At 41.9% G+C, this 26871-nt stretch overlaps 2 protein-coding genes across 3 annotated transcripts in view; both read right to left on the bottom strand.

Moving 5' to 3' along the window:
- ZNF235 (zinc finger protein 235) overlaps positions 1–26871 on the bottom strand; it is a 73789-nt gene that overhangs the window by 43208 nt on the left and 3710 nt on the right. For both annotated transcript variants that reach the window (XR_013996913.1, XM_081108164.1), the window contains exons 2-5: positions 23894–23955; positions 21992–22199; positions 18155–18281; positions 14544–14639 (exon numbers count right to left, since the gene is read on the bottom strand). Coding sequence is in view for 1 of the 2 variants with exons in the window: in XM_081108164.1 (XP_080964290.1) it covers positions 14544–14639; positions 18155–18281; positions 21992–22006 (238 nt within the window). In the remaining variant the exon portion in view is untranslated. The remainder of the gene's footprint in view (positions 1–14543; positions 14640–18154; positions 18282–21991; positions 22200–23893; positions 23956–26871) is intronic.
- LOC308531245 (uncharacterized protein) lies at positions 790–4108 on the bottom strand. The gene has a single exon (XM_081108166.1). It carries the CDS (start codon positions 4065–4067, stop codon positions 1794–1796), a length of 2274 nt encoding a protein of 757 aa, XP_080964292.1. The 5' UTR covers positions 4068–4108; the 3' UTR covers positions 790–1793.

Below are 26871 nucleotides of genomic sequence, written 5' to 3'. Positions count from 1 at the left end.
TGCAGGTAACCTACTGGGGTTGGGGATTGAACCTGTAACCAAGGTACATGCCTTGACTGGGAATCAAACACAGGACATTACAGGACACAGGACTGTGTGAGCCACGTCCTGCGTGGTTCGGGGTTCAGAATCTGGAGAAGGGCCACATGCAAATAACAGAGACGAGACAAGAAATAATAATTTGGAAATATTGGGGGCCAGGTGGGAAGCCCAACACAAGGGGAAGGACTTCCACTGGTGCCTAGGCCTTGCCAGCCTTTTATTTAATTTTGGATACACATATAGCCCTTAATCAGACAGGCAATTCCAGTAACAGACTATCTGAAAAGTAGACTATTTGGTCAGGAAATTGCTTGTCTCGACTAAACAATTGGTGCATAGCTCTGGCCCTTGGCAGAGCTCAAGGTTCACCAGCGTTCCGGGCTCCTTGTTTACACCTCTCCGATAGTGAAGACAATGGGTAGCTTCCAACAAAGGATGACACTCTAACCCACTGACCCACACTGGCCAGACAGCTGGCTGCTTCTTGTATTTGACCTGAAAGGGGATTGAGCCCACAACCTTGGCCTATGGGGACGACACTCTAACCAAATGAGCTACCTGGCCACAGTACATATTTGACATATATTGTGTCACTAACTCTTCTCTAACAAGCTTATACTTTTCATTACCACCAACAATATATTGTTCTTGAATAAAGAGATCACCAAGTAAAAGGCAATCATAACCTCATAATCAATGTTTGATTAAATATTTCTAAAATTCAATATTTTTCCTTTCTTTGTGTGAGTGGGAGAAGTATGGGGATGGAAAACGACAAAATTAAAGTCCTCCAAACTCATTACAGATCCTGCCTAAGGAGGTTATATTGAGTAAAGGCTGTAACTCAGAAACCAGTCAGATCAAAAGGCTTTGATGGAAAGATGGAGATTAAAAACAAGCATTGTAATTTTGACATTTATTAAGAAAGTATTTTTCATTAGTAACCATTTCCAAATATTACAGTAAAATTCTGCCTTAACACACAGGCAGGAGTAAAAATTCAATTATGTAAAATGCAGTGTTCCATTTTTGCAAAGTTAACCAGAAACATTACCAGTTTGCACTGTCATTTAAAGTGCACATATGTACATACTGACACACACACACACAGCTAAAATTTCTAAGCTGATAGTATAAAAAAGTGACCAGATAGTAAGAAATTCAGCTCATCCCTCCTTAAGATAGCATATAGGGCAGAAATAAATCCTAACATGGTAACAACCAAATTCATGTCATTTCAGATTGAAATACTACTTGATGTTCCATGTTTCAAATACTTGATCGTATTAAGGTTACTTGCAGTCTTCCAAATACGTCTTTTTGGGGTGGGTAAACGAGCTTATTAAAAATTTCAATACACACTTTGTCATTTAGCAAAAAGTACTGAGCACCTACATTGAGTTAGGCAATGATATAGTCTTAGCAGTGAATGAAGCTCCTCCCCTTAAGCTTACATTCTAGTGGATATGGATTTAGGCATGCTCATCATTGTACTTTTGTTAAATTCCTGACCGTACTTTATAAGCCCTAGTGCAACTAGTTAAAGTCATGTGCAATGACTGATGCTATACATCCCTTATGAAACCTCTCTCATTAGATATCTGCTGTGTGGTCTCCTATTGTGAATATTGTGAGATTGGGTTAAAACATCACGTTTTCATTAAAGATAATCTTTTTCTACTATAAGAACTCTAGTAAATGGGAAAATTCAGCTTCCATTTGAGGACTTAAAAACAAAACAAAATACCATTTTATAGGATTTCATTTGTGTATGGATTATCTGATGGATAATGCTTACCATACTGCTCACTTTTATAAAAAGTATCACTGTGAACTCTTTGATGAATTAGGAGACCTGAGCTCCAACGAAAACCCTTACCACAGGCATCACATTTGTATGGTTTCTCTCCTGTGTGGACTCTCTGGTGAGCCTGAAGATTTGATCTCTGACTGAAGCCCTTTCCACACACCTCACATTTATATGGCTTTTCTCCAGTGTGGACTCTGTGATGGGCTTGAAGACTTGAAAATCCACTGAAACCCTTGCCACACTGTTCACATTTATAGGCCCTCCCTTCTACGTGGATCCTCTGATGTGCTTGAAGACGTGAACTCTCACTGAAGCGCTTCGTACAAACCTCACATTTGTATGGTTTCCCTCCTGTGTGAACCCTCCGATGTGCTTCAAGGCGTGAACTCTGACTAAAGCCCTTCCCACACATCTCACATTTATATGGCTTCACTCTAGTGTGGACCCTCTGATGACCTTGAAGATATGCTCTCTGACTGAAGCCCTTTCCACACACCTCACAAATGTATGGTCTCTCGCCAGTGTGGACACTCTGGTGGCTTTGAAGGTATGACCTCTGACTGAAGCTCTTACCACACTCATCACATTGGTATGGCTTCTCTCCTGTGTGAACTCTCTGATGGGCCAAAAGAGTTGAGGCCTTACTGAAGCCCTTATCACATTCTCCACATTTATAGGGTTTCTCTCCTGTGTGAACCCTCTGATGAATTTGAAGATTAAAGCTCCAACTGAATCCCTTCCCACACTCCTCACATTTGTAGGGTTTTTCTCCAGTGTGGACTCTCTGATGGCCTTGAAGGTGTGAACTCCGGCTGAAGCCCTTCCCACACTCCTCACACTTATATGGTTTTTCCCCAGTGTGAACTCTCTGGTGGCCTTGAAGGTATGAATTGCGACTGAAGCCCCTCCCACACTCTTCACATTTGTATGGTTTTTCTCCAGTGTGGACTCTCTGATGGGCTTGAAGGTATGAACTGCGACTGAATCCCTTATCACACTCCTCACATTTATAAGGTTTCTCTCCTGTGTGCACTCTCTGATGGACATTAAAAACTGATCTATGACTGAAGCCTTTACCACAAGCATTGCATTTGTATGGCTTCTCTCCAGTGTGGACTCTCTGGTGACCTTTAAGTTTTAAACTCCAATTGAAGCCATTTCCGCACTCCTTATATGATTTCTCTCCAATGTGAGTTTTCTGATGGCCTTGAAGATACGAATTTTGGCTGAAGTTGTTACCACATGAATAATGTTTATAGGGTTGTTCCCTAGGGTGGACTATCTGAAGGTCTTGAAAATGTGAGGGCAGACTGAAGCCATTAGCACACTCCTCCGAATTATAAGGAATCTCTTCCATGTGAACTCTATGCTGAATATTAAGATTTGAATTACAAATGAAATCTTCCTCATACTCTACATCTGTGCAGAGTTTCTCTTCAGTGTGGATTTTCTGATGGACTTGCAGATGAGAACTATGATTAAGGACATTCCCATTCTCCTTATATTCATGGGGTTCCTGCCCAGTGCTAACCCTAAAAATACCACCAAGGTCTAAGCTGTGACTGAAGGCTTTCTCACAAGTATAGGATGTCTTTCCTGTGTGAATAAGTCCATCCATGTTAAGAGAGGAGCACCGATTCAAGTTCTCACCATATTCACATATACACGGCTTCTCTTCTGTATGTTCTCTCTGATGGGATTGCAGATGTGAACTCTCCAAAATACAATCATCTCTTCTATGAACACATTGATGAATATGAAGAACCGAATTATAACTATAGCCCTTTCCACATGGACCGTATGTATGGGGTTCCCCTTCTAACTGTTGATGAACCTCAGAGCTGAAGTCATCCCTGATGACTTTTCTGTAATCATTATAGGGGCAGGGCTTTTGTCTTGTTTGAATTAAATCTTGATTATGCAGTGACACCTTCCTAATGTCTTCTCCACAGTCATGGCAGTTGTGGGTTTTTTCTGTTCTGTGACCTCTCAGATTGTCATTGTGATGTGAGATCCAACTGATGCCATCACACTCACAGATACTATTTCTCATGGAAACTTGTTGACATCTACACTGATAATTATGTGGCTCTGCCAGACACATTTTACTCCAAGGATGCTGGGCTCTCCAATATGGAAATTCTTGATTTTTTATGTAATCGGAACCATCCTCTCCAGGAGTCAATATATAGTTCCCATCTTCAGAAATCTGCATTGGTATTCCTGCCCAAACCTGGCAGGGGGAATCACCTTGTTTTTGCAACTTAGAAATATTTCTTTGAAAATTTTTCATGGAATCTTGACATCTGGTTAACCCATTTGCACCCTGTTGCCAAGTCTGCCAGGAGGAAAGCTCTTTGGGAGAAAGGTAGTTTAATCCCACTTCTTGAAAACTCTTCACATTATGTTGGTTCTTGATTCCTATAAGGATAAAGAGAACTTAGACATATATATAGTGAATGCTTTATTCATATTTCAAGATTTTGCACTTAAGTTATAACATGAAACTTCAATGAACTGGAGGAATATTCATGTGACCACCTCTAAGAATACTTAGAAAATGGCTCTTCTGCCTGGCAGTGGGGCTTAGGGGTTGAGTGTTGACCTATGAACAAGGAGGTCATGGTTCGATTCCTGGTCAGGGCACATGCCCGAGTTGTGGGCTCAATCCCCAGTAAGGGGCATGCAGGAGGCAGCTGATCAATGTTTGTCTCTCATCATTAATGTTTCTATTTCTCTCCCTCCCCGTTCTTCTCTTAAATCAATAAAAATATATTTTTTGCCCTAGCTGGTTTGGCTCAGAGGGTAGAGTGTCAGCCTGAGGACTGAAGGGTCCTAGGTTCAATTCCGGTTAAGGGTGCATGCCTAGGTTTCAGGCTCAATCCCCAGTAGGGGGCATGCAGGAGGCAGCCAATCAATGATCTTCTCTCATCATTGATGTTTCTATCTCTCTTCCCTCTCCCTTCCTCTCTGAAATCAATAAAATTATATTTAAAACCATATATATATGTGTGTGTGTGTGTATATATATATATATATATATATATATATATATACACACACATACACACACATATTCATACATACTAGGGTCCCAGTGCACAAACTCGTGCACCTTGAAAGGAACTGTGGGCCATGAGGCTACAGTTGGCACAGGGGCGGATCTTGGCCCATCCTCTGCGGCCCCACCTGGTCCCTCCTGCCACGGCCCCCCGGTCCCGTCTGCTGGCAGCCCCACTCCCACCACGGCCGCTCCCACGTGCTGATGGCACCGGCTCACTTGCACCCACTGAAGGCGCAGAGCAATTGGAGCCGGCGCCAGCATCAGGTGTGAGTGGGGCCGGCACTGTCAGCAGGTGCAAGTGGCAGCTGCTGCCCCAATCGCCCCTCAGGAGCAGGGGGAGGTGGAGAAGCCCTCAGGGGCAATCAGTGCCAGCAGCCACCGCTCTCACCCACTGATGGTGCTGAGCAATTGGGACTGGTGCCGGGCACCAGTAGTGGGTGCAAGCGGCGTCTCTGGCGCCAGCAGCAGGTGCAAATGGGGCTAGTGCTGGCAGCAGGTGCAAGCACTGGGCGGGACTGCAGTGTGCAAGAGCAAAGAATTTTCAGTAACCACCGGAGGCTCGCCCCGATGACAGCGACCGATGCCCTGCCTTGGTCTGGCGCCCCTGCTCACTTGCTCCACCATCCCACCACAGCCGATGCCTGCCATGTTCCACACATGCCCCCTGGTGGTCAGCATGCATCATAGTGACCAGTTGTTTTGTTGTTCTGCCATTCGGTCTATTTGCGTATTAGCCCTTCATTATATAGGGAATATATATCTATATCTATATCTATATCTATATTAAGAAAATGGCTGTTCTTTAGCTACATCAGGAATATAAGTAGAAATCATATAATTGGGGATACATATTTCAAAGTCAGGGCTTTGCAACACAGCTGGATATTGAACGTGGTGGCCCTGTTCAAAGGTTTAGTAAAACCATACACATTATCATGGATTGCCTGGAGATGCCAAGGAAAAAATAGAAGGGGATAGTCTCAAATTAGAAAGAATATTTTTCAAGTGGACAAATCCTTTTTGTCCTGATAATAACTTTTTCTTTTATCTCTAGCACATTGGCATGATAATGTTTGAGTCTGTCTGTTAAATTGTGTGCAGACGATGGCAAATATAGATCTTTAATCGATGTTTGAGGCATCATGTAGACTATCTCTCATAAGGTATTTATCATCATGAGAATAATAAGTTCTTCTAAGTCACTGTAAGCCTTTATCAGCTTTAACTCCTTTCAAAGGCTATCTCACAAATTACCAAGGGCCATGGTGCAAATCAGAATGTGAAACAGAGACAGAATTTCAAAGACATCAGAAAAAATGGAGGCTAAGGGAGGTAAGCAGAGCCAAATTTCATGGCAGCTGTAGGTGTCCTTTAAGGCAAGTTATCAAACAAACAAAACTCAGTGAACACTGATGTTGGCTTGCACCATTTTATTGTAAAGTTACTTTAATGTTTAGGGACTCTAAGTCACCAGAAGAGTTGAAGCCAGGCGTGTTTGGATGGAAATGGATTGTCACGTAGTTATTATAGCTCAGATTATAAACAGATAGCAAGAAGTAGCCTTCCTGAGGACACCTGGTTCAACATGTCTAAAGTAATAATATGTACTCTTCTAACACTTGGCAGTACATTAATTTTCTATAGCAGCCAGAAAAGAAAGCAGTAAAAGAGTATTTTTTTGGGGGGGAGGGGCTAACAAATTATCTTCAAACATAATCATGTTTCCTATCTATTTGTACCTGGTGTCTCTCCACATTGGAATGTATTATCCACAAGAGCAAGCACTTTGTTTTGTGCACCGTATCACCCTTAGTGCCTAAAAGAGTGATGGCGAACCTATGACACGCGTGTCAGAGGTGACACGCGAACTCATTTTTTTGGTTGATTTTTCTTTGTTAAATGGCATTTAAATATATAAAATAAATATCAAAAATTTAAGTCTGTTTTACTATGGTTGCAAATATCAAAAAATTTCTATATGTGACATGGCACCAGAGTTAAGTTAGGGTTTTTCAAAATGCTGGCACGCCGAGCACAAAAGGTTCGCCATCACTGGCCTAAAACATTCCTAGCGAACAGTAGTTTTGTAATAAGCATAGATCATAGTTTGCATCATTCTCACTCACAGAACTAAAAGGGCATGTATATGCAAGTTATTTTTCATGGGAAAAGAACCAGTGACGGCAATTTTGCTGCAAAGCTGAAAAGACTGTATGAGAGGTAGGGCTACACGGAGGCATCTATCACCTGCTCAAGAGAACAGCAAAGATCACAAGAATGCCTTGGGGATTGAATCATTTTAATTTTTAAAAAATATATATACTAGAGGCCCAATGCACAAAATTTGTGCAAGGGGCTTGGCTGTCCAGCTGTCCGGTCTAATTAGCATATTATGCTTTTATTATTATAGATATTTTAAATCTTCACTTGAGGATGAATTTTTTATTTTTGAGAGAGAGATTAATGTGAGAAACATCAATCAGTTGTCTTCTGTACTTGCCCTGATCAGGGATCAAACCTTCATGTTAGGTATGTGCCATGACTTGGAATCAAACCCACAACCTTTTTTGGTGTGCCAGATGACATTCTAACTAACTGAGCCACCTGGCTAGGCAAGTCTTTTTCATTTTTAAAATAATCTTTAGCCCAGCCGGTGTGGTTCAGTGGTTGAACATGACCCATGAACTAAGAGGTCGTGGTTCAATTCCTGGTCAGGGCACATGTCCAGCTTTTGGGCTAGATTCCCAGTAGGGGGGGTGCAGGAGACAGCCAATCAATTATTCTCACTCATCATTGATTTTTTTCTCTCTCTCTCTCCCTCTCCCTTAGTCTCTCTCTCAAAAAAAATTTTTTTAAATAACCTTTATGTTGCTATATATTTTCTCACACAAAATCTTACCTGTAGCCCCTCCCTATCTTCGAATTAATAAAAAGGGAAAAGGAAAAGGCCATACTGATGATTGTGTGACGTTCTACTTGGAAACTACCCTACATTGATCCCAGGGTAACACTTATGGCACATTTTTAAGATTTCAGTTCTTAAAAAAATTCTTAGTGAGGTTTCTGGCTTTTCAAAAGTAAATCTTCAGTTATTACATTAATATTTTATCACCTGAAGGTGAAATGAAGCATACTGTAGAAGGCATGCCAGAAAAAGTAAATAGCTTATATGTAAAAAGTTTGGGCCTTTAGCTAGTAAATCATAATGCTTATAGTTTTGTTTTGGTATCATCAAAAACACTCAATATTCATCCAAAAAGATACAGTTTAGTGTGTCGTGTCTTTTGGAACTGACATGGTGGCTTTAGGACCTGAAAGCAGCTTGTTACTGAAAGCCCAATTTCTTACAATTTTCAATAGAAATTTGTACAAAATTTATGACATAAGAACCTCTCAAATACACAAAAGAGATTTAAGGGGTTTTTTGTTTGTTTTTTTAACCAGCATTTTTAATGTTAAAGGCATAGAGGGGAAAACTGTAATTTCATTTAGTTTCAGCCTCTCATAGAAAAGATCACATATTTAACATTAACTTTAAATAAATCAACTTTTTTTGATGGAGAAAATATGCACTGCAAAAAAGCACTGAAAGAGAGATGGCATCACTTAAAGGAGAATGGCATCACTTAAAGGAGAATTTACATCTTCTTAGTAATCCTTTAGAGTTTGAGAAAGTCAGCCATTCCAGTCCTGTATTAATTTATTCAATAATGAAGATGTCGCCCTGACTGGTTTGGCTCAATGGATAGAGCGTCGGCCTGTGGACTGAAGGGTCCCAGGTTCAATTCCAGTCAAGGGCATGTACCTTGGTTGCGGGCACATCCTCAGTAGGGGGTGTGCAGGAGGCAGATGATCGATGTTTCTCTCTCATCGATGTTTTTTTTTCTTTTTTTATTTAATTAAATCTTTATTGTTCAGATTATTACATTTGTTCCTCTCCCCCCCCCCCGCATAACTCCCCTCCTCCCAGTTCCCGCCCCACCCTCCGCCCTCACTCCCCACCCACTGTCCTCATCCATAGGTGCACGATTTTTGTCCAGTCTCTTCCCGTATCTCCCACACCCCTTTCCCCCCCAAGAATGGTCAGTCCATTCCCTTTCTATGTCCCTGATTCTATTATAATCAACAGTTCATTCTGTTCATCAGATTATTTATTCACTTGATTCTTAGATTCACTTGTTGATAGATGCATATTTGTTGTTCATAATTTGTATCTTTACCTTTTTCTTCCTCTTCCTCTTCTTAAAGGATACCTTTCAGCATTTCATATAATCCTGGTTTGGTGGTGATGAACTCCTTTAGCTTTTCCTTATCTGTGAAGCTCTTTATCTGACCTTCAATTCTGAATGATAGCTTTGCTGGATAAAGTAATCTTGGTTGTAGGTTCTTGGTATTCATCACTTTGAATATTTCTTGCCATTCCCTTCTGGCCTGCAAAGTTTCTGTTGAGAAATCAGCTGACAGTTGTATGGGTATTCCCTTGTAGGTAACTGAGTTTCTTTCTCTTGCTGTTTTTAAGATTCTCTCTTTATCTTTTGCTCTTGGCATTTTAATTATGATGTGTCTTGGTGTGGTCCTCTTTGGATTCCTTTTGTTTGGGGTTCTCCGCGCTTCTTGGACCGGTAAGTACATTTCTTTCACCAGGTGGGGGAAGTTTTCTGTCATTATTTCTTCAAATAGGTTTTCAATATCTTGCTCTCTCTCATCTTCTGGCACCCCTATAATTCTGATGTTGGTACGCTTGAAGCTGTCCCAGAGGCTCCTTACACTATCCTCGCATTTTTGGATTCTTTTTTCATTTTGCTTTTCCGGTTGGGTGTTTTTTGCTTCCTCGCATTTCAAATCATTGACTTGATTCTTGCGCTCCTCTGGTCTGCTGTCAGGAGTCTGTATAATATTCGTTATTTCAGTCCGTGTATGCTTAATTTCTAGTTGGTTCCCCAATATAACATCGAGGGTCTCATTAGTTTTCTTGTAGATCTCATTAAGTTTATCGGCGGCTTCTAAACAGTTCTTGAGAGACCTTAAAAGTGTGGTTCTGAACTCTATATCTTCCATTGACAATTTTGTCCTGTTTCTTTGTCTCCGCATTTTGTTATGCTTCCTTGGTGCATCCCCTAGTGGTCTTTGTTCGCAGTCTTATAGTTAAACCTTGATTGTTGTAGCTAATACCAGGGAGGGTTTGACCTCCAGGCCAATTGGCTATCTCTCATCAATGTTTCTAACTCTCTATCCCACTCCCATCCTCTCTCTGACCTCCGCCGGAGCCCCTGCTGGCTGAACCAGAGGACTCATCGATGTTTTTAACTCTCTATCCTTCTCCCTTCCTCTCTGTAAAAAATCAATAAAATATATTAAAAAAAAAATAATAATGAAGATGTCATACCAGGTGCACCGGTTAATAATGCGGATTTTGTAACCAAAGAAAACATGATAATTTCAAGAGAAACATCAAAAGTGCTCTATTCAAAGTAATGTCCATCACTAGCTACACATTTCCCCCATCTTTCAGGTAATTTGTGGATACCGTCCCAATAGAACTTTTCTTGTTTTGAGGCAAACCATTCAAAGACCCAATTTTTCACTTCTTCGTACGTTTTGAAGTGCTGCTGAGAAAGTGCGCGTGCCATCGATCGGAACAAGTGGTAATCTGAAGGAGCAAGGTCTGGTGAATATGGCGGGTGGGTTAATACTTCCCAGGCAAGATCTTTTAATGTGTCTTTAACTGGCTTTGAAGTGTGTGATGGTGCATCATCATGAAGCAAAATTACTTTGCCGTGTCTTCTGGCCCATTCTGGTCGTTTCACGATCAAAGCATGGTTCAAATTGATTATTTGTTGTTGATAGCGATCAGTATTAATGGTTTCACCTGGCTTTAGAAGCTCAAAATATACCACACCTTCCTGATCCCACCAAACGCAGAGCATTGTCTTCTTTCTGAGGTGATTTGGCCTTACAGTTGATGTTGATGGTTGACCTGGATCAACCCATGATTTTGTGCATTTGGGATTCTCAAAATAAATCCAGTCACAATTCGATGCAAAAAAGACTTTCTTTCGTGCCGTTGAAGCAACATTTTACTTACGACTTTTCGGTTTTCCATTTGTCTTTTGTTCAGTTGATGTGGCACCCATTTTCCTTCCTTTAAAATCTTTCCCATTGCCTGTAAACGATCGGAAATTGTTTGCTGAGCAACGTTTAATCTTTCTGCAAGTTGTTTTTGAGTCTGACCTGCATCTTCATCCAATAATGCTTGTAATTGTTGGTCTTGAAACTTTTTTGGTTGACCTGGATGTTCTCTGTCTTTCACATCGAAATCGTCACTTTTAAACCATGTAAACCAGTGTTCACAAGTATCTTGAGATGGAGCATGTTCACCATAAGCTTCCTGAAGTATACAATAACTTTCAGCAGCACTTTTCTTCAAAATAAAGTAATGAATTAAAACTTCCCGCAAATGCTTTTTTGGCACAAATTCGACATTTTTAAGCGTAAAAGTATCTATGATGTTAACACCTTCAGCAAATTTGACATATGAAGTTTTGAAGCTTGCTGTCAATACAACAAAATAGCATACATATCAAATCGCATATATATCAACATATGTGTAACTCCATCTATTGAAAAAAATCCGCATTATTAACTGGTATACCTAGTAAAACCCAACATATTAAAATTCTGCAGCATGCCAAAAAATATATTTTTTGCTGATCTGACAAAAAAAGCAGGTATAATTTTGATCATTCACACCAAACAGCTATTATTGTGTTGGCTGTTGTCATTTTTTTCTTTGACAATTTAAGGAAAAAGAGGTCAGTGCGCCTGACTAAATGGTCAGGTGTTGCTTGTTTTAGAAATTCTTGTGGCACACTGGTTAAAAACAGCTGTTTTAACAGTTTTAGATAGTAAGAGAAATTAAGGCATTTTCTCGACAGAAGATACAGTAACAATGTTTTCATTATAGACTAAGACTTAAGCTGCTGTGTGGGTTACACTGTTAACCACATCTGAGGCTTACCTTGCTTTAACAGAATATGATTACCTTATTGGACCTTTTGTCTGTTTCTACTTCTTTTACTCACAACTGAATTAATTCTAAATTTGTTTTAGAAGGTTAATTATTGTCTCAATTTCTTTAACAGATATAGGCCTATTCATATTGTTTATTTTTTATTGTGTAAGTTTTGGCAATTTGTCTTTCAAGAAATTAGTCCATTTCATCTACGTTATTAAATTTGTGGTCAGAGAGTTTGTTCATAAGCATTATTTTTTTTTTTAAATCTACTTTATTATTTTTTTAAATCCTTACTCAATGATATTTTTCTATTGATTTTTAGAGAGAGTGGGAGAGAGGGAAAGACAGAGAGAAATATTGATGTAAGAGAAACATATTGATTGGTTGCCTCTTGCACGAACCCTGACCAGGGCCCGGGGCGAGAAGAAGCCTGGAACCAAGGCACGTGCCCTTGACCGGAATTGAACCCTGAACCCTGGACCCTTCGGTCCACAGGCCAATGCTCTAGCCACAGAGCCTAACTGGTGAGGGTCATAGTCTTTTAATATCCTTTTAAAGCTCACGGGTTCTAAAGTCATGTCTCCTCTTTCATTTCTAATATTCGTAATTTGTGTCCCCGCTTTCTTCTTAATTAGCCTGGCTAAATTTTTTTTTTTTAATATATTTTATTGATTTTCCACAGAGAGGAAGGGAGAGAGATAGAGAGTTAGAAACATCGATGAGAGAGAAACATCGATCAGCTGCCTCCTGCACATCTCCCACTGAGGATATGCCCGCAACCCAGGCACCTGCCCCTGACCGGAACCGAACCTGGGACCCTTCAGTCCGCAGGCCAACGCTCTATCCACTGAGCCAAACCGGTTTCGGCAAGCCTGGCTAAATTTGCATGTCAATTTTATGCATCTTTTTTCCAAGAACCAGTTTTTGGTTTCACTGGTTTTCTCTATTGATTTCCTATTTTCAATTTCATTGCTTTCTGCCCCAATTCTCATCCTTTTTATCTGCTTACTCTGAATTTAATTTGCTCTTCTTTTTCTAGTTTCCTAAGGTGGATGCTTAGATGTTTGAATATTTCTCCTTTTCTAATGCATGGAATTAATTTTCTTCTAAGTACTGCTTTTGCTGCATGACAAAATTTTGATAAGTTGTTTTCCTTTTCATTTTGTCCAAAATATCTTTTAATTTCTCGAGATTTCTTCTTTTACCCATGTGTTATTTAGAAAAGTGTTGTTTAATCTTCATGTATTTGGGGATTTTCCAGTAACTTAATTTACTAATATCTACTTAATTTACTAATATCCATTGTGGTCTGACAGCAGACTTTTATGATTTTCATTCTTTCAAATTTGTTAAGGAATGTTTTATGGTCCATGTTTCATGTGAGATTGAGAAGAAGAGTTCTATTTTTCATATTTTTAAAAATATATTTTTATTGATTTCAGAGAGAAAGCGAGAGGGAGAGATAGAAACACCAATGTTGAGAGAATCATTGATTGGCTGACTCCTGCACACCCGCTACTGGGTATCGAGCCCACAACCCAGGCATGTGTTGTGGGCTTGACCGGAATCAAACCTGGGACCCTTCAGTCCGCAGGCCGACACACTATCCGCTGAGCCAAACCGACTGCGGCAAGAGTTTTATTTTTCAAATTATCCACATTAACAATGGCTCCAACTCTATGCCACAAAGCTATCATTTTAGAATTAGTTTTAACTCAGTCCACAGGGAAAAATATATAATATTATGAAAACAAAAACAAGGTTATGTGGGGCTGGGGCAGAGAAACAGCTATTTCTCTTTTTCATTGTAGGGCATGACACTCAACTTGGGACAGAAAAGGAGATCACAGTAGGAGAAACATGATCAGTATGTTTGTGCTCACATAAATGTCAAACTTGAAAGGTCTACTTCAAAATTTCAGTTAAATACAGAGACTATATAGGGGTTAGAGAATGGGAGGGGGAGACGGGATAGAATGGGAAGGTAAAGAGTGGGGCTTACGAATAAGGAAGTTATTGCCAATGCAAAACTGTCTCACTTGAAATTGTTGCATGGGAAGCCCAATTATAATGTTGGCACTGATCATGCTCGATACTTATTCTAGTTGATTAGTGATTCTTAATCTTTTAGGAATAATGGCTACCCATCTATGAATATTCAAGGACACCTAAACAGAATTAGGATAAGCATTCCTCAGATGACAAGATAAGATTCTGGAGTATCCTTTGATAACACTGATTTATTGTATACCGACTAGCTAGCTATCTCAGGGAGGATTGGTGACAGTGAAGACAATGTGTCTATTAACCAATTCATTCACTGAAGGCAGAGAGAAAATCTAGACAAGGAACCTGAAGCAGAAGCATGAATGATAGTCTGAGGGGCAGCAGTGGGACAGTGCAGCTGGAACAGAATGGCTAAGCAAACAAACAGCAGTAGGAAGATATGGAAAGCTAGAGGGTGCAAGGGCACAGAAATCTGAAGGCCTAAGAGCCACTGTAAGTACTTTAGATTCTATCACCTGTGCAATGGGAAGCCTTCAGAGTTGAAAGCTCTCACTTGTTCGAGGAGGGGCTCTTTGGCTGTTGGGTTATTGCTGGACAGTTCTCACCTGAACACCCATCTTTCTGGGTTTCTGTCGCCACCATCAAACGCTTTTCTTCTCTCTCCAGCTGGAAGATAAGGTCTGGTTTGAAGAGCTGAGTCCCTATAAAAAGGCAAGAAGAGCAAAATTTTTAAATTTTGAAGTCCAATTTATCATTTTCTTTTCTGATTCATGCTTTTGGTGTCCCATCTAAGAATGCTTTGAAGGTCATGAATATTTTTTTCCTGTTTCCTTCTAGAAGTTTCATACTTTTAGATTTACATTAGATCTCTTACCTATTTTGGGTTAATTTTTTCTGTGAGGTGTAAGACATGCAAATAGATGCAATAGGCATCCAAGGTTTCTGCTCCACCTGCTGAAAAGACTGCACCTCTCCACTGAATTGCCTTGGCACCTATACTACATCTAGAATAGTTTCAGCTCAGCTGATTAGTGTCACCCCCATAGGCAATTGCTAGAAAAGGCTAAAGGGTTAATACATAGTTTTTTGTTGTTTTCTTGTTTGTTTTGTTAATACCTGAGGATATTTTTTCCATTAATTTTATTTTAGAGTGGCAGGGAGGGAGGAAGGGGGAGAGAGAAAGAACGAGAGATAAAGAGAGAGAGAAAGAGAGAAACACCAATGTAAGAGAGGCACATCGATTGGTTGTCTCCCGCATTCATTGGGCTGAAAAGTGAAACTGCAACCCAGGCATGTGCCCTTGACAGGAAATGGAACCTGCAACCTCTCTGAGCACGGGTTCTAACCCCTAACACCGGCCAGGGCAGGTTAACACAGTTTTGTTATAAACTGTCAAATTCCCCTCCTTTGTGTCTGTATCATTTTGTATTTCTACTTTCAATGTATGATAGTTGTTTTATTTCCCACAACTTTGCCCAAAAAATGTTTTAAATTTTTTGCCAATCTCATGGGTCAGAAATGGTATTTCAAGTACATTTTAATCAATGTCTCTCTTATTTTAAATAAAACTGAACATCTACTCATATGTACATATTCACATGTAGTTTGTATGTTATGTATATGAACATGCATGTGCAAGCACATACACACACCCCTACCTCCTGGCTCAATCTCCTGAGACCAAGAAACAAAATGACAATGACAATTCTTAACATCCCAGACCGTGAGGTTAAATACCGTTCTCTAATAAAATAAATGGTTGATTCCAGAGCTGGGGCAAAGGAAAAGATGAGCATAACATAAGGAAGTGTTAAAATAAAATGGGGCATATTACAAGGGCACAAGAGTCAACTTAAAAGGTTGGCCAGATATGGGACAATTTTAGCACCAAAACAATTATAGCAGTAAATTATAAGTCATATTAAAAAAAATATTTCACAAACCCCTATAAATAACAAATAAATGAATTTGCTTATTGTAGAACGTCAAGTGCTGACTGCTAAGTATGAGGGAAGTACTAAGTCAGAACATCATCATTTTGTAACTATCGTGGTAAAGACTGAATAAGGCAAGAATCATCATTGGATACTAAATATTAGTCTGGTCTTAAAAAGTGTTGCCTATGACAGCAAGAGGAAAGCAGCAGTAGTTTTACAGTGGAGAAATTGGACAGTGCCTTGACGGTGATCAAAATTAAACTCGCCCACAAGGGACAGGTGGTGCGCCTCTAGATGTGATGCCTCAAAAGGACACACCGCTCCCAGTGCAGAGTGCCGGCCAGAAAGGATCACCTGGATCTCATTAGGAGGAGACGAGGAAAGTTCTATCAGAATTGGGGGACAGGTAACAAGATTCTTCAAAAACGTCACTGCCATAAAAAATAAAGAAATGCTGTGGAAAGGTTCTTAATTAAAGGAGGTCAAAGAGACATGACAGCTTCACTAGATCCTAGACTAGATCTTTGGTGGGAGGGAGAAAAAAATGCTATGAGAATGGGCTCTGTTCATAAAATTAGAGCATAAATGATAGAACGGATAAAGGTATTATATCTGCAATGGGGATATGTAGGAAAATATTCTTACTTCTACAAAATATACTGTTCAGCGAAGAATTAACCTTGCCCAAAGCGAAGTATGGTCTTTGCCCTCAGCTTTCGGGAGGTGGTCTCGAAGCCCTCGGAATGTCCTACTCAATGAGAGTGTCTTTCTTACCCAGAGGATGTGGGACAGACCAGATAGCCTAACAATGTGACTTATGGTGGGGGTTTGGGCCGCATGCTATCAGCTTGATTTCCAGAGGGGCTGGAAACTAAGGTTAGCCACACAGGTGTCCAACCACATCTACTTGACCAAGCCCTCAGAAAACTCTGGGCGCCACAGCCTGGATGTAATACACCACGTGTACTGGCGAACACTTTGCTGGGAAGTCAGTGCTGCCCACGACTCCCCTAGGAGAAGACAACTGGAAGCCTGTGCCGGAGACACCCCTGGACTCTGCCCATGCATCTCCTCCCTTGGTTAACTATTCATTTCCACGGAATGAACTGTAACCATGAGTATAACAGCTTTCGGTGAGTTCTGAGAGGCTTTCCAGCTCATTACCAAGCCTCGGGGTATTCCTGGAGACCCCTGACTTGCTCTGCATATACACAGAAGTATTTGGAGATAAAGGGAGATGGAGTCTGTAAGTTACCCACAAATGGCTCAGGAAAAAAAATGTTATGAATATACATACATTTACATGTATATACATCCTATATAATAAAGAGGTGATATGCAAATTGACCATCACTCCAACACACAAGATGGCCGGCAGAGGATGGCAGTTGTGGGTGATCAGGACTGCAGGGGAGTGGATAGGGGGTGATCAGGCTGGCAGGCAGAAGCGGTTAGGGGCAATTAGTCAGGCAGGCAGGAGAACAGTTGGGAGCCAGCAGTCTTGGATTGTGAAAGGGATCCCAGATTGGAGAGGGTTCAGGTTGGGCTGAGGGACACCCCCACCCCCATGCACAAATTTCGTGCACCAGGCCTCTAGGAAACTATAAAAGAGAAAGAATCTGAGCATAAATGATAAAGCAAGGGTGTAAAATGTTATTTCAAGGGGATCTGAGTAAAAGCTAAATGGGTGTTCTTCTTCCATACATTACTTTTGTAAATGTTCTGTAACTTTAAAGTTACTTACAAATACACTGTTAAAGCGAGAAACAAAATACCTCTGAAAAGTCCAGTTAATAAACAGTTACTGACATCCTGAGAAACAAAGAAGCTGGAGCAACTCACTAAGCTGATCTCATGACAAACCAATGGGGCAGGACCATATGTGCTCACTGTGATGTATTCAAAGGACAGACACATCTTGCCTTTGTCACACAGGGATTGTTAAGACTCCTAGATGCCCAGGCTCAGAGAATGCCTGCGGGAGTCCCAGAGCTTTTAACAGCTGAGCACATAAAGACACTCAAGAGCAGAGGTCCTCAAACTTTTTAAACAGGGGCCAGTTCACTGTCCCTCAGACATTCCACACATGCGCACTGCAGGCCCGGGACGGCTGCTAAGCAGGACAGGCAGCGGCAGCAAAAACACCCGGTGGGCCGGATAAATGTTTTCGGCGGGCCGGATAAATGTTTTCGGCGGGCCGCATGTGGCCCGCGGGCCATAGTTTGAGGACCCCTGCTCAAGAGGCTGACAGTGACTTTACAGAGGGCACCCGTCCTCACCCACTGAGACCAGGTTCCGGAAGTTCTCCAGAGTCACGTCTCGGTACAGTTTCCTCTGGGACGGGTCCAGCAGCCCCAGCTCCTCCTCCGTGAAGACCACAGCCACATCCTTGAACGTCACTGGCTCCTACGACCCAAACACACACAGACTATGTTTATGGAAGAAGAGCAGCAATGAGAAAGTCTAAGTATGGGAAAGTGTTCTGGCTTCTGAGGCACCTGAGTCACATTTAAGGAGCTGCTTCCTATTTGCCTTCCACACGGCTAATTCCATCCATCAAAAGGGCTGCAAGAAAAGAAATCCTAATACTTAAAATTGCTAACTTTTGGTAGGACACCTAGAGGGAAGTCCTTGAACTCTGCTGTATCACGAGCTAATATTTTATTTAGTCATTTATTTTTAATTATTTTTTTAATCCTCACCTGAGAATACATTTTCCATTGATTTTTAGAGTGAAAGGGAGGGGGAGAGACAGAGAAACATCAATGTGAGAGAGACACATCAACTGGTTGCCTCCTCCATATCCCCAACCAGGGCCGGGAGCCTGCAACCAAGGCCCGTGCCCTTGACCGGAATCTAACCCGGGACCCTTCAGTCTGCAGGCCAACACTCTATCCACTGAGCCAAACCAGCTAGGGCCATGAGCTAATATTTGAAATTTTATCAATAATGTCACCTAATAATTGACATTATTACAGCTAAAAGTCCTAATAATCCCTGTGTGACAAAGGCAAGATGTTTCTGTCCTTTGAACTATAAATGAGCACATTGTGGTCCTGCCCCATTGGTTTATCATGAGATCAGTTTAGTGAGTTGCTAATATTTAAAATTTAAAATCTATACTAATAAAAGGGTAATATGCTAATTAGACCAGATGTTCTTACAGACGTCCAGACAAAGCCACGGTGGTGGGGCCGAGGCAGAGGCAGTTAGGGGCCATCGGGCCAGCAGGAGAGAACAGGGGGGATCAGGCTGGCATGCAGAGTGGTTAGAGCAGGCAGGCAGGTGAGCAGTTAGGAGCTAGCTGTCCTGGTTTGTGAGAGGGATGTCTATCTGCCAGTTTAGGTCCAATCCCACAGGGATCCCTGCGGGATTGGGCCTAAACCAGCAGTCGGATATCCCCCAAGGGGTCCCGGATTGGAGAGGGTACAGGCCGGGCTGAGGGACACCCGCCCCATGCACAAATTTCATACACTGGGCCTCTAGTTTTATCAATAATGCTCCAGAAAAGATTTAGTTCTCCCCTGTGTGATGAGTCTGTTTTCCCTTTTATACAAACACTCTACTTATTTAACTTACAGGGCACCAGTCACCCTGATGGTTTAAGTACGTAGACCAAACTCTGTAGCCATCTGGAGTGCGCAGCGTTCATGGTGTGTGGCTCGGGCCCAGCTCTGCCTGTGTTCACACTGGAATGTGATGCTGGCTGTATGACCTCAGACAAGTTCCTCATGCGCTTCTCATGCCTACACCTCGGGGCACTGTTAATAAAATGAGTGACTATAGGCAGAGTACTTAGGAACAGTGTTTGGCACATAGTAAATACCCAATAAGTATTAGCTATTATTGTGATTATTGTTATCATCATCTGTCATCCCATTTCAGGGCTGCATAGTCATTCAAGGAATTGATGATCTAGAATATTGATATATATACACAAATAATGCATGCTTACTTAGTGTTAGATTATCTATTATAGACAATTTGAAAAAAAAAAAAAACACCCTTTCACAGAGAACTCAGTCCCTGGAAATCTGTTATCTCCTTAAAATAAGTTCCAAAAAGTAGAAATTGGTAATTTTGAAGAGTCATCTTTAACGTTTTAAAATCTTAACAGCAGGTTTTTCCTTTAAAAGGTTTTTCCAGCCCTGCTGGTTTCGCTCAGTGGATGGAGTTTCGGCCTGCGGACTGAAGGGTCCTGGGTTTGATTGCGGTCAGGGGCACATGCCCGTGTTGTGGGCTCGATCCCCACTGGGGATCATGTGGGAGGCAGCCGATCAATGATTTTTTTCTCATCGTTGATGTCTCTATCTCTCTCTTCCTCTCCCTTCTCTGAAAAAAAAAAAAAAAAAAAGGGGTTTTCCAACTTATTCTTCTTCCAGAAAAGTGTAAATTCCTAAACCTCTATATCCTGGCCAACACTGGAAACGAATACTTAAAAAAAAAAAAATCTTTGATAATATCAGAAGTAAATTTGGGAAGTAAAAAGCAGTCATTTCATGACATTTTCACAAAATTTATTAGTAATGAAGATCATTGTCTTTTCATTTATTTGCTGGTCATCTCTAGTTCTTGTTTTGTAATAATGCTAATTTGGGGGACATTAAGGCCTTTTTGTCCATGTTTGCTATAAATATTTTTCACTTTACTTTGCTATTTGTCTTGTAACTTTTTGCTATAGGGAAAGTTAAAGATTTGTTTTCTTTAATTTTCACTCAAGGGTGTTTTTATTGATTTTTGGAGAGTGGAACGGAGAGACAGGGAGAAAGAAACATCGATATGAGAAACAGCAATCGGTTGCCTTCCTATGTGCCCTGACAGGGGATTGAACCCACAACCTAGGTATGTGCCCTGACCAGGAATCAAACCCGCAACTTTTCGGTGTGTAGGACGACGCTCCAAATAAATGAGCCACCTGGCCAGGGAAGGAAAGTTAAATTTTTTCAACAGAGACCTGTTCAATTCTGCATTTCTGGCTGGAGTTCCAAACATCACAAATTCAGGTCTTGGTCTCTGAATGAGAACTGTGGATGGTTTTAAAAGTTTCTGCTTCTCTTTTCACCAGTTAGTATGTCTGATGTTCTTGATCCACAGGAGAACGGCTTTGGAGTGGCCGGGTGCTTGTGTTCCGTAAGAACCTGAGGAGGACCTGAACATACATGCACTTCTGTGTTCATGATAATAGTACAGACGACTCCAAGTCCCCGTCAAAGCAGTGAGTAAAGTGTAGGTGGGAAGTACCTACATCCTATAGCATGACTAAAGTTTTTAAATTAAGTACCTATATTACTCAAATAAATAAACTAGCATATGAATGATGAAACACCTTAAGGCATGCAAGCAGACATACACATAGAGCCTCAGGTCCTGGGCGGAAAGGATCTAGCTAGCTCTTTTTGTATGAAAACATCTAACACTATTTTTTTCTGAGTTCAGCTTCATTCAGTATGATCCTGTGAGACAAAACCATTTTTAAGTATTCTTTTTACAAACTACCTCAGGGACAAAAAAAAAAAACCCACATGCTTTTTAGTTTTAAGTCCCTGGAACTAAGGACAAATTATATTAGAATTCTCTCAGAACTCAGAATTATTTTTTTAGCGAACATTATATGTAGAAAACTGATACTGCTGTGCAAAACTGCAAGAATCCTCGAGAACTTAAAAATTTGTGAATGGGAAATAGTTAAAGAGCAGGGGGTAGAACATTCATTGAAGTAATACTAGATAACAAAAACTACATGCTATAATTTTAACTGAAAATAAAAACCAATTCAAAATTGTATCTATTATTTCAAGTAGTTATGAATGCACATAAAAAATGACCATGGGGGGTGGGGAGGGAGAAAAAGATGATTTGTAAGCAGGGTAATAGCTTGTTGGTTTTTCTTTTCTTTTTTAAAAAAAATTTCTAGCCTCTTTTATGCTATTATTTGTGAAATAAAATGATTTAAAAAAACTAAAAGAAAAAAATTTCAAATGAAAGAAAAAGTATGCCTTACAAATGGTATTAAGTGTCTAGTGTCATTCTTTATACTGGTTGAGGAAGAGAAAAAAGGTATACACATACTGAGAAATGAAATAACATGTTAAGTGACAAATAAAAATGCCACTCACCTGGAACTTGGTCATTTTCTCCTTCTTTTCCTAGGGAAACTCTTCCCCCAGGCAGACGCTGCCACATACACCTTAGCAGGCAGTGTGTGTGCTGGATTCCAGCTACCATTAGGCTATTCGGAAGGACGCCTGAGTGCATGAGACAGCCTCCACGCCGTATCCAGAACTCCTCACACAACTTGTGGCTCCTGAGGTATTCTTTCTGATCCTGAGAAATGTGGGAAAGGAGAAGTGGAGGAATGTACTGGTTAAAAGTGGACTCTGGCCTGGCCGGTGTGGCTCAGTGGTAAAGTGTCAACCTGCAGACCAGGAAGTCACGATTCTATTCCGGTCAGGGCACCTGCCCAGGTTGTGAGCTTGATCCCCAGTGGCGGGCGTGCAGGAGGCAGCCGATCAATGATTCTCTCTCATCATTGATGTCGATGTTTCTCTCTCTCTCTCTCTCTCTCTCTCTCTCTCTCTCTCTCTCTCTCAGTCTCTCTCTCTCTCCCTCTCTCTGAAGTCAATAAAAATATATTAATAAAAAAATTAAAAGTGGACTCTATTGCCCTAAGCCAGCATTTCCCAATGGTTAGAGTGTCAGCCCAAGAACTTAAGGGTCTCGGGTTCGATTCTGATCAAGGGCAAGTAACTGGGTTGCGGGTTCCCCTCCCCGGTTGGGGCACGTGCAGGAGACAGCCACTTGATGTGGCTCTCTCACGTGGATGTTTCTCTCTCCCCCCCCCCCCCCCAGCCCTCTTCCTTTCGCTCTCTCTAAAATTAATGGGAAAAACATCCTCCAGTGAGGGTTAACAACAACAAAAAAAGTGGACTCTGTTGACAGTTCCTTTTAAGATCTGACATTGTTACATATTGGCTGTACATATACTATATATTGACACTGTTATAGATATTTAAATACATGGCTAAATTAATAAGCCTCTCTATGCTTCATGTCTGTGATCCACAACATTAGGACAGTAGCACCAACATTATGATTGTTGTTAGGAATATATGCATGAAGAGTGGAAAACATGCCAACGTTTCCTGTTATCTTGTAGCTGCAGAAAAGCAGATACTACTCTACATCATAAAACTGTCCTTGCAATTGTTCTTGTAAGACATCTAGGTGGCAGTGATTACAGCTTCTTACTTAATAATTTGGTTTGTGGCCTGAGTAATAACATATGTTTAAACACTAAGACCATCCTTTGAAAGGTTTAATGGCGGGTGAATATACTTCCTAAAGTGGGAGGAGGCTCAAATAGCACACCCTCTTCCCACAAGGATATCATGAAAGATTTAAAAAGCCCATGATGCTACTATATTTCTCATCTCTGAAAAGTGCTGGCTCAGCGCACAACTCATGGAAGGACTTGGAAACCAGGAGTTAAATTTCTTGGGTTCTTCCTCAAAATAATTCACTGTTCTCAACAGATATTTACTATTGTTTACCTTATTTACTGTTCCCAGGCAATGATAAGATCATCTGTGAAAAACAGAGAACTAAAAAAATGGGCTACGAATAAGGCAGAGCCTTTTATTTATTTTTATTATTTTTATTTTTTATTGATTTCAGAGAAGAGGGAGAGGGAGAGAGAGAAACATCAATGATGACAGAGAATCCTGCATGCCCCACACTGGGGATCAAACCCGCAACTCGGGCATGTGTCCTGACTGGGAATCGAACCGTGACCTCCTGGTTCGTAGGTCGTCACTCAACTATTGAGCCACACTGGCCGGGCAAGGCAGAGCCTTTTAGCCCCACTGTAGGAGGCTTTCTACTTCTCTAGTAGAGTACCCACCCCCTCCCAGTCCCTGCCCACAAGGCCCTCCTATAGGAGCCACAAAATGTATGCACAACTACTAAGTATTAACTTGGCCACATAATTAGCAATGAGAGAGTTGTTTTCTTTCACTTACCCAACATTTACGGATCACCTTCTAAAAGGGCTATAAATCCCAGATCTTTATTTGCTCAGAGCCTAGGGTGAGAGAACAATTAGATAATTAGCAATTATCCCACACACTGAGAGATGACAGAGGAGAGTTTAAGTAGGGTCCTTAGGAGAACATGGAAGGGCCCTCAAACCCAGACTGGATAAGGGAGGGGGCTGGAATGGGCTCAATGGAGAAAATGTGGCTTGGTCTTAGCCCTGGAGGATGACAGAACTGTACTAGCTACTAAGAGCTAATCAGAGCACGCCAACAGAATGTGGGTCAGAGGCACCTGGGGCAAATGAGGAAGCAGAAAGGTGGTGAGAAGTCAAGAGCCAAATCCTGTGCTTTAGAGGAATTGCCTCATTTAATCCTCACAACAACCCGAGAGATTGGGACAGTTTTTACAGCTAGGAATATTGGCAAAAAAGCTGAAGAGAAAATATATCTAATGGACATCACTAATCACTAGGGAAATGGACATTATAATGAAATACCAATACACACCTATTAGAATGTCTAAAATTAAAAAAGACAATAATTGCTGACAAGGATGTGGAGCAACTGGAACTCTCAAAAGTCATTACATGGTTTGGCTGGTTCTTATAAAGTTAAACATACACTTTCCATATTACCCAGCAATCCCATTCCTAATTGTGTATTTTGGGAAAATAAGCACAAAACCTTATACAAATATGTTTACAGCAGCCTATTCATAACTGCCAAAAAGTGGATACAACGCAAATAGTCTTCAATGGGTGAATGGATAAACTATTGTATGTCCATCCGATATAATAATCCTATCTAATAATAGAGAAACATGGTAATGAACCATAACTTCGCTACCCTTCCCATTGGCTAATCAGGGAGATATGCAAATTAACTGCCAACCAAGATGGTGGCCGGCAGCCAGGCAGCTGAAGCGAACAGGAGGCTTGCTTTCTCCAGTGATGGAGGAAGCCAAGGTTCCCCACCTGCCACTGCTGGCCTCTGAGCTGCAGTCTAAGAAACAATGTTGCAATTATAGAAGGTAAATAAACCCCAGAAACCTGCTTTCAGCTGTCAGAGCTGGAGCTAGCAGGACCGCAACAGTGTTACAATTATAGAACCCAAACAAACCCAGAGACCTGCTTTCAGCAGCCCAGGTCTCAGAGCTGGAGCCGAGCCTCAGAAGTAAAGCCGAGCCTCAGAGCTAAAGCCGGCTCTCAGCTCCAGTGATAGCCATAGAAGGTAAGTAAATCCCAGAATAAAAAAAAAAGAAAAAAAGGAGAGGTTGGGAGCTTCAGTCACCCGCCAGCCTGAAAACAGCCCTCAGCCCCTCACCCAGACTGGCCAGGCACCCCAGTGGGGACCCCCACCCTGAAGGGGGTGTGACCAGCTGCAAACAGCCATCATCCCCTCATCCAGGCTGGCCAGGCACCCAAGCGGGACCCCCACCCTGAAGGGGGTGTGACCAGCTGCAAACAGCCATCATCCCCTCATCCAGGCTGGCCAGGCACCCAAGCGGGACCCCCACCCTGATCCAGGACACCCTTCAGGGCAAACCAGCCGGCCCCCACCCGTGCACCAGGCCTCTATCCTATATAGTAAAAGGGTAATATGCAAACTGACCCAGCAGCAGAAGGACTGGGAATGACTGGTCACTATGACACACACTGACCACCAGGGGGCAGACGCTCAATGCAGGAGCTGCCCTCTGGTGGTCAGGGCATTCTCACATGGGAGGAGCTCTGTTCAGCCACAAGCCAGGCTGATGGCTGCCAGTACAGCAGTGGGAGCCTCTCCTGCCTCCTCAGCAGCACTAAGGATGTCCAACTGCAGCTTAGGTCTGCTCCCTGCTGGCAAGTGGGCATCCCCTGAGGGCTGCTGGGCTGCCAGAGGGATGTCTGATTGCCATCTTAGGCCCAATCCCCTGGGGAGCAGGCCTAAGCCAGCAGGTGGTCATCCCCTGAAGGGTCCCAGACTGTGAGAGGGCACAGGCCGGGCTGAGGCACCCCCCCACCCCCCTGAGTGCACAAATTTTTGTGCACCGGGCCTCTAGTCCTATATAATAAAAGGCTAATATGCAAATCGACCGAACGGTGGAACGAACAGTCTCTATGACGTGCACTTGACCATCAGGGGGCAGAAGTTCAACACAGGAGCTTCCCCTTGTGGTCATTGTGCTCCCACAGGGGGAGCGCCGCTCAGCCAGAAGCTGGGCTTACAGCTGACGAGTGCAGCGGTGGTGGTGGGAGCCTCCATGGCAGCGCTAAGGATGTCTGACTGCTGGCTTAGGCCCACTCCCCATCAGTCAGACATCCCCCAAGGGCTCCCGGACTGCGAGAGGGCTCAGGCCGGGCTGAGGGACACCTCCCCCCCCCCCCCAGTGCACGAATTTCATGCACCAGGCCTCTAGTAATTACTATATTAACCAGTAATAAAAATAAATGAAGTACTAATATATATAACTTGGATGAATTTCAAAGACATTCTACTGAAAGAATGTAGCCTCAAATGTGGAGAAAAGGGAACCCTAGTGCACTGCTGGTGGGAATGCAGACTGGTGCAGCCATTATGGAAAACAGAATGGCATTTCCGCAAAAAATTCAATATGGAACTGCCATTTGACCCAGTTATCCCACTTCTAGGAATATATCCTAAGAAACCTGAAGCACCAATCAGAGAGAATGTATGCACCCCTATGTTCATAGCAGCACAATTTACAATAGCTAAGATCTGGAAACAGCTCCAGTGCCCATCAGTAGATGAGTGGGAAAAAAAGCTGTGGTGCATTTACACATGGAATACTATGGAGGAGTAAAAAAGAAGGATCTCTTATCCTTTGAGACAGCATGGAGGGACCTGGAGAGTATTGTGCTAAGAGAAATAAGCCAATCAGAGAAAGACAAGTATCACATGATCTCACTCATATGTGGAATCTAATAAACCAAATAAATTGATGATCAAAAATAGACTCAGAG

Source organism: Myotis nattereri (genome assembly GCF_964212035.1).
Source record: "Myotis nattereri genome assembly, chromosome: 15".
Taxonomy (NCBI): domain Eukaryota; kingdom Metazoa; phylum Chordata; class Mammalia; order Chiroptera; family Vespertilionidae; genus Myotis; species Myotis nattereri.
Note: the sequence above shows the minus strand (reverse complement) of the source record. Positions and strands in the feature narration are given on the sequence as shown.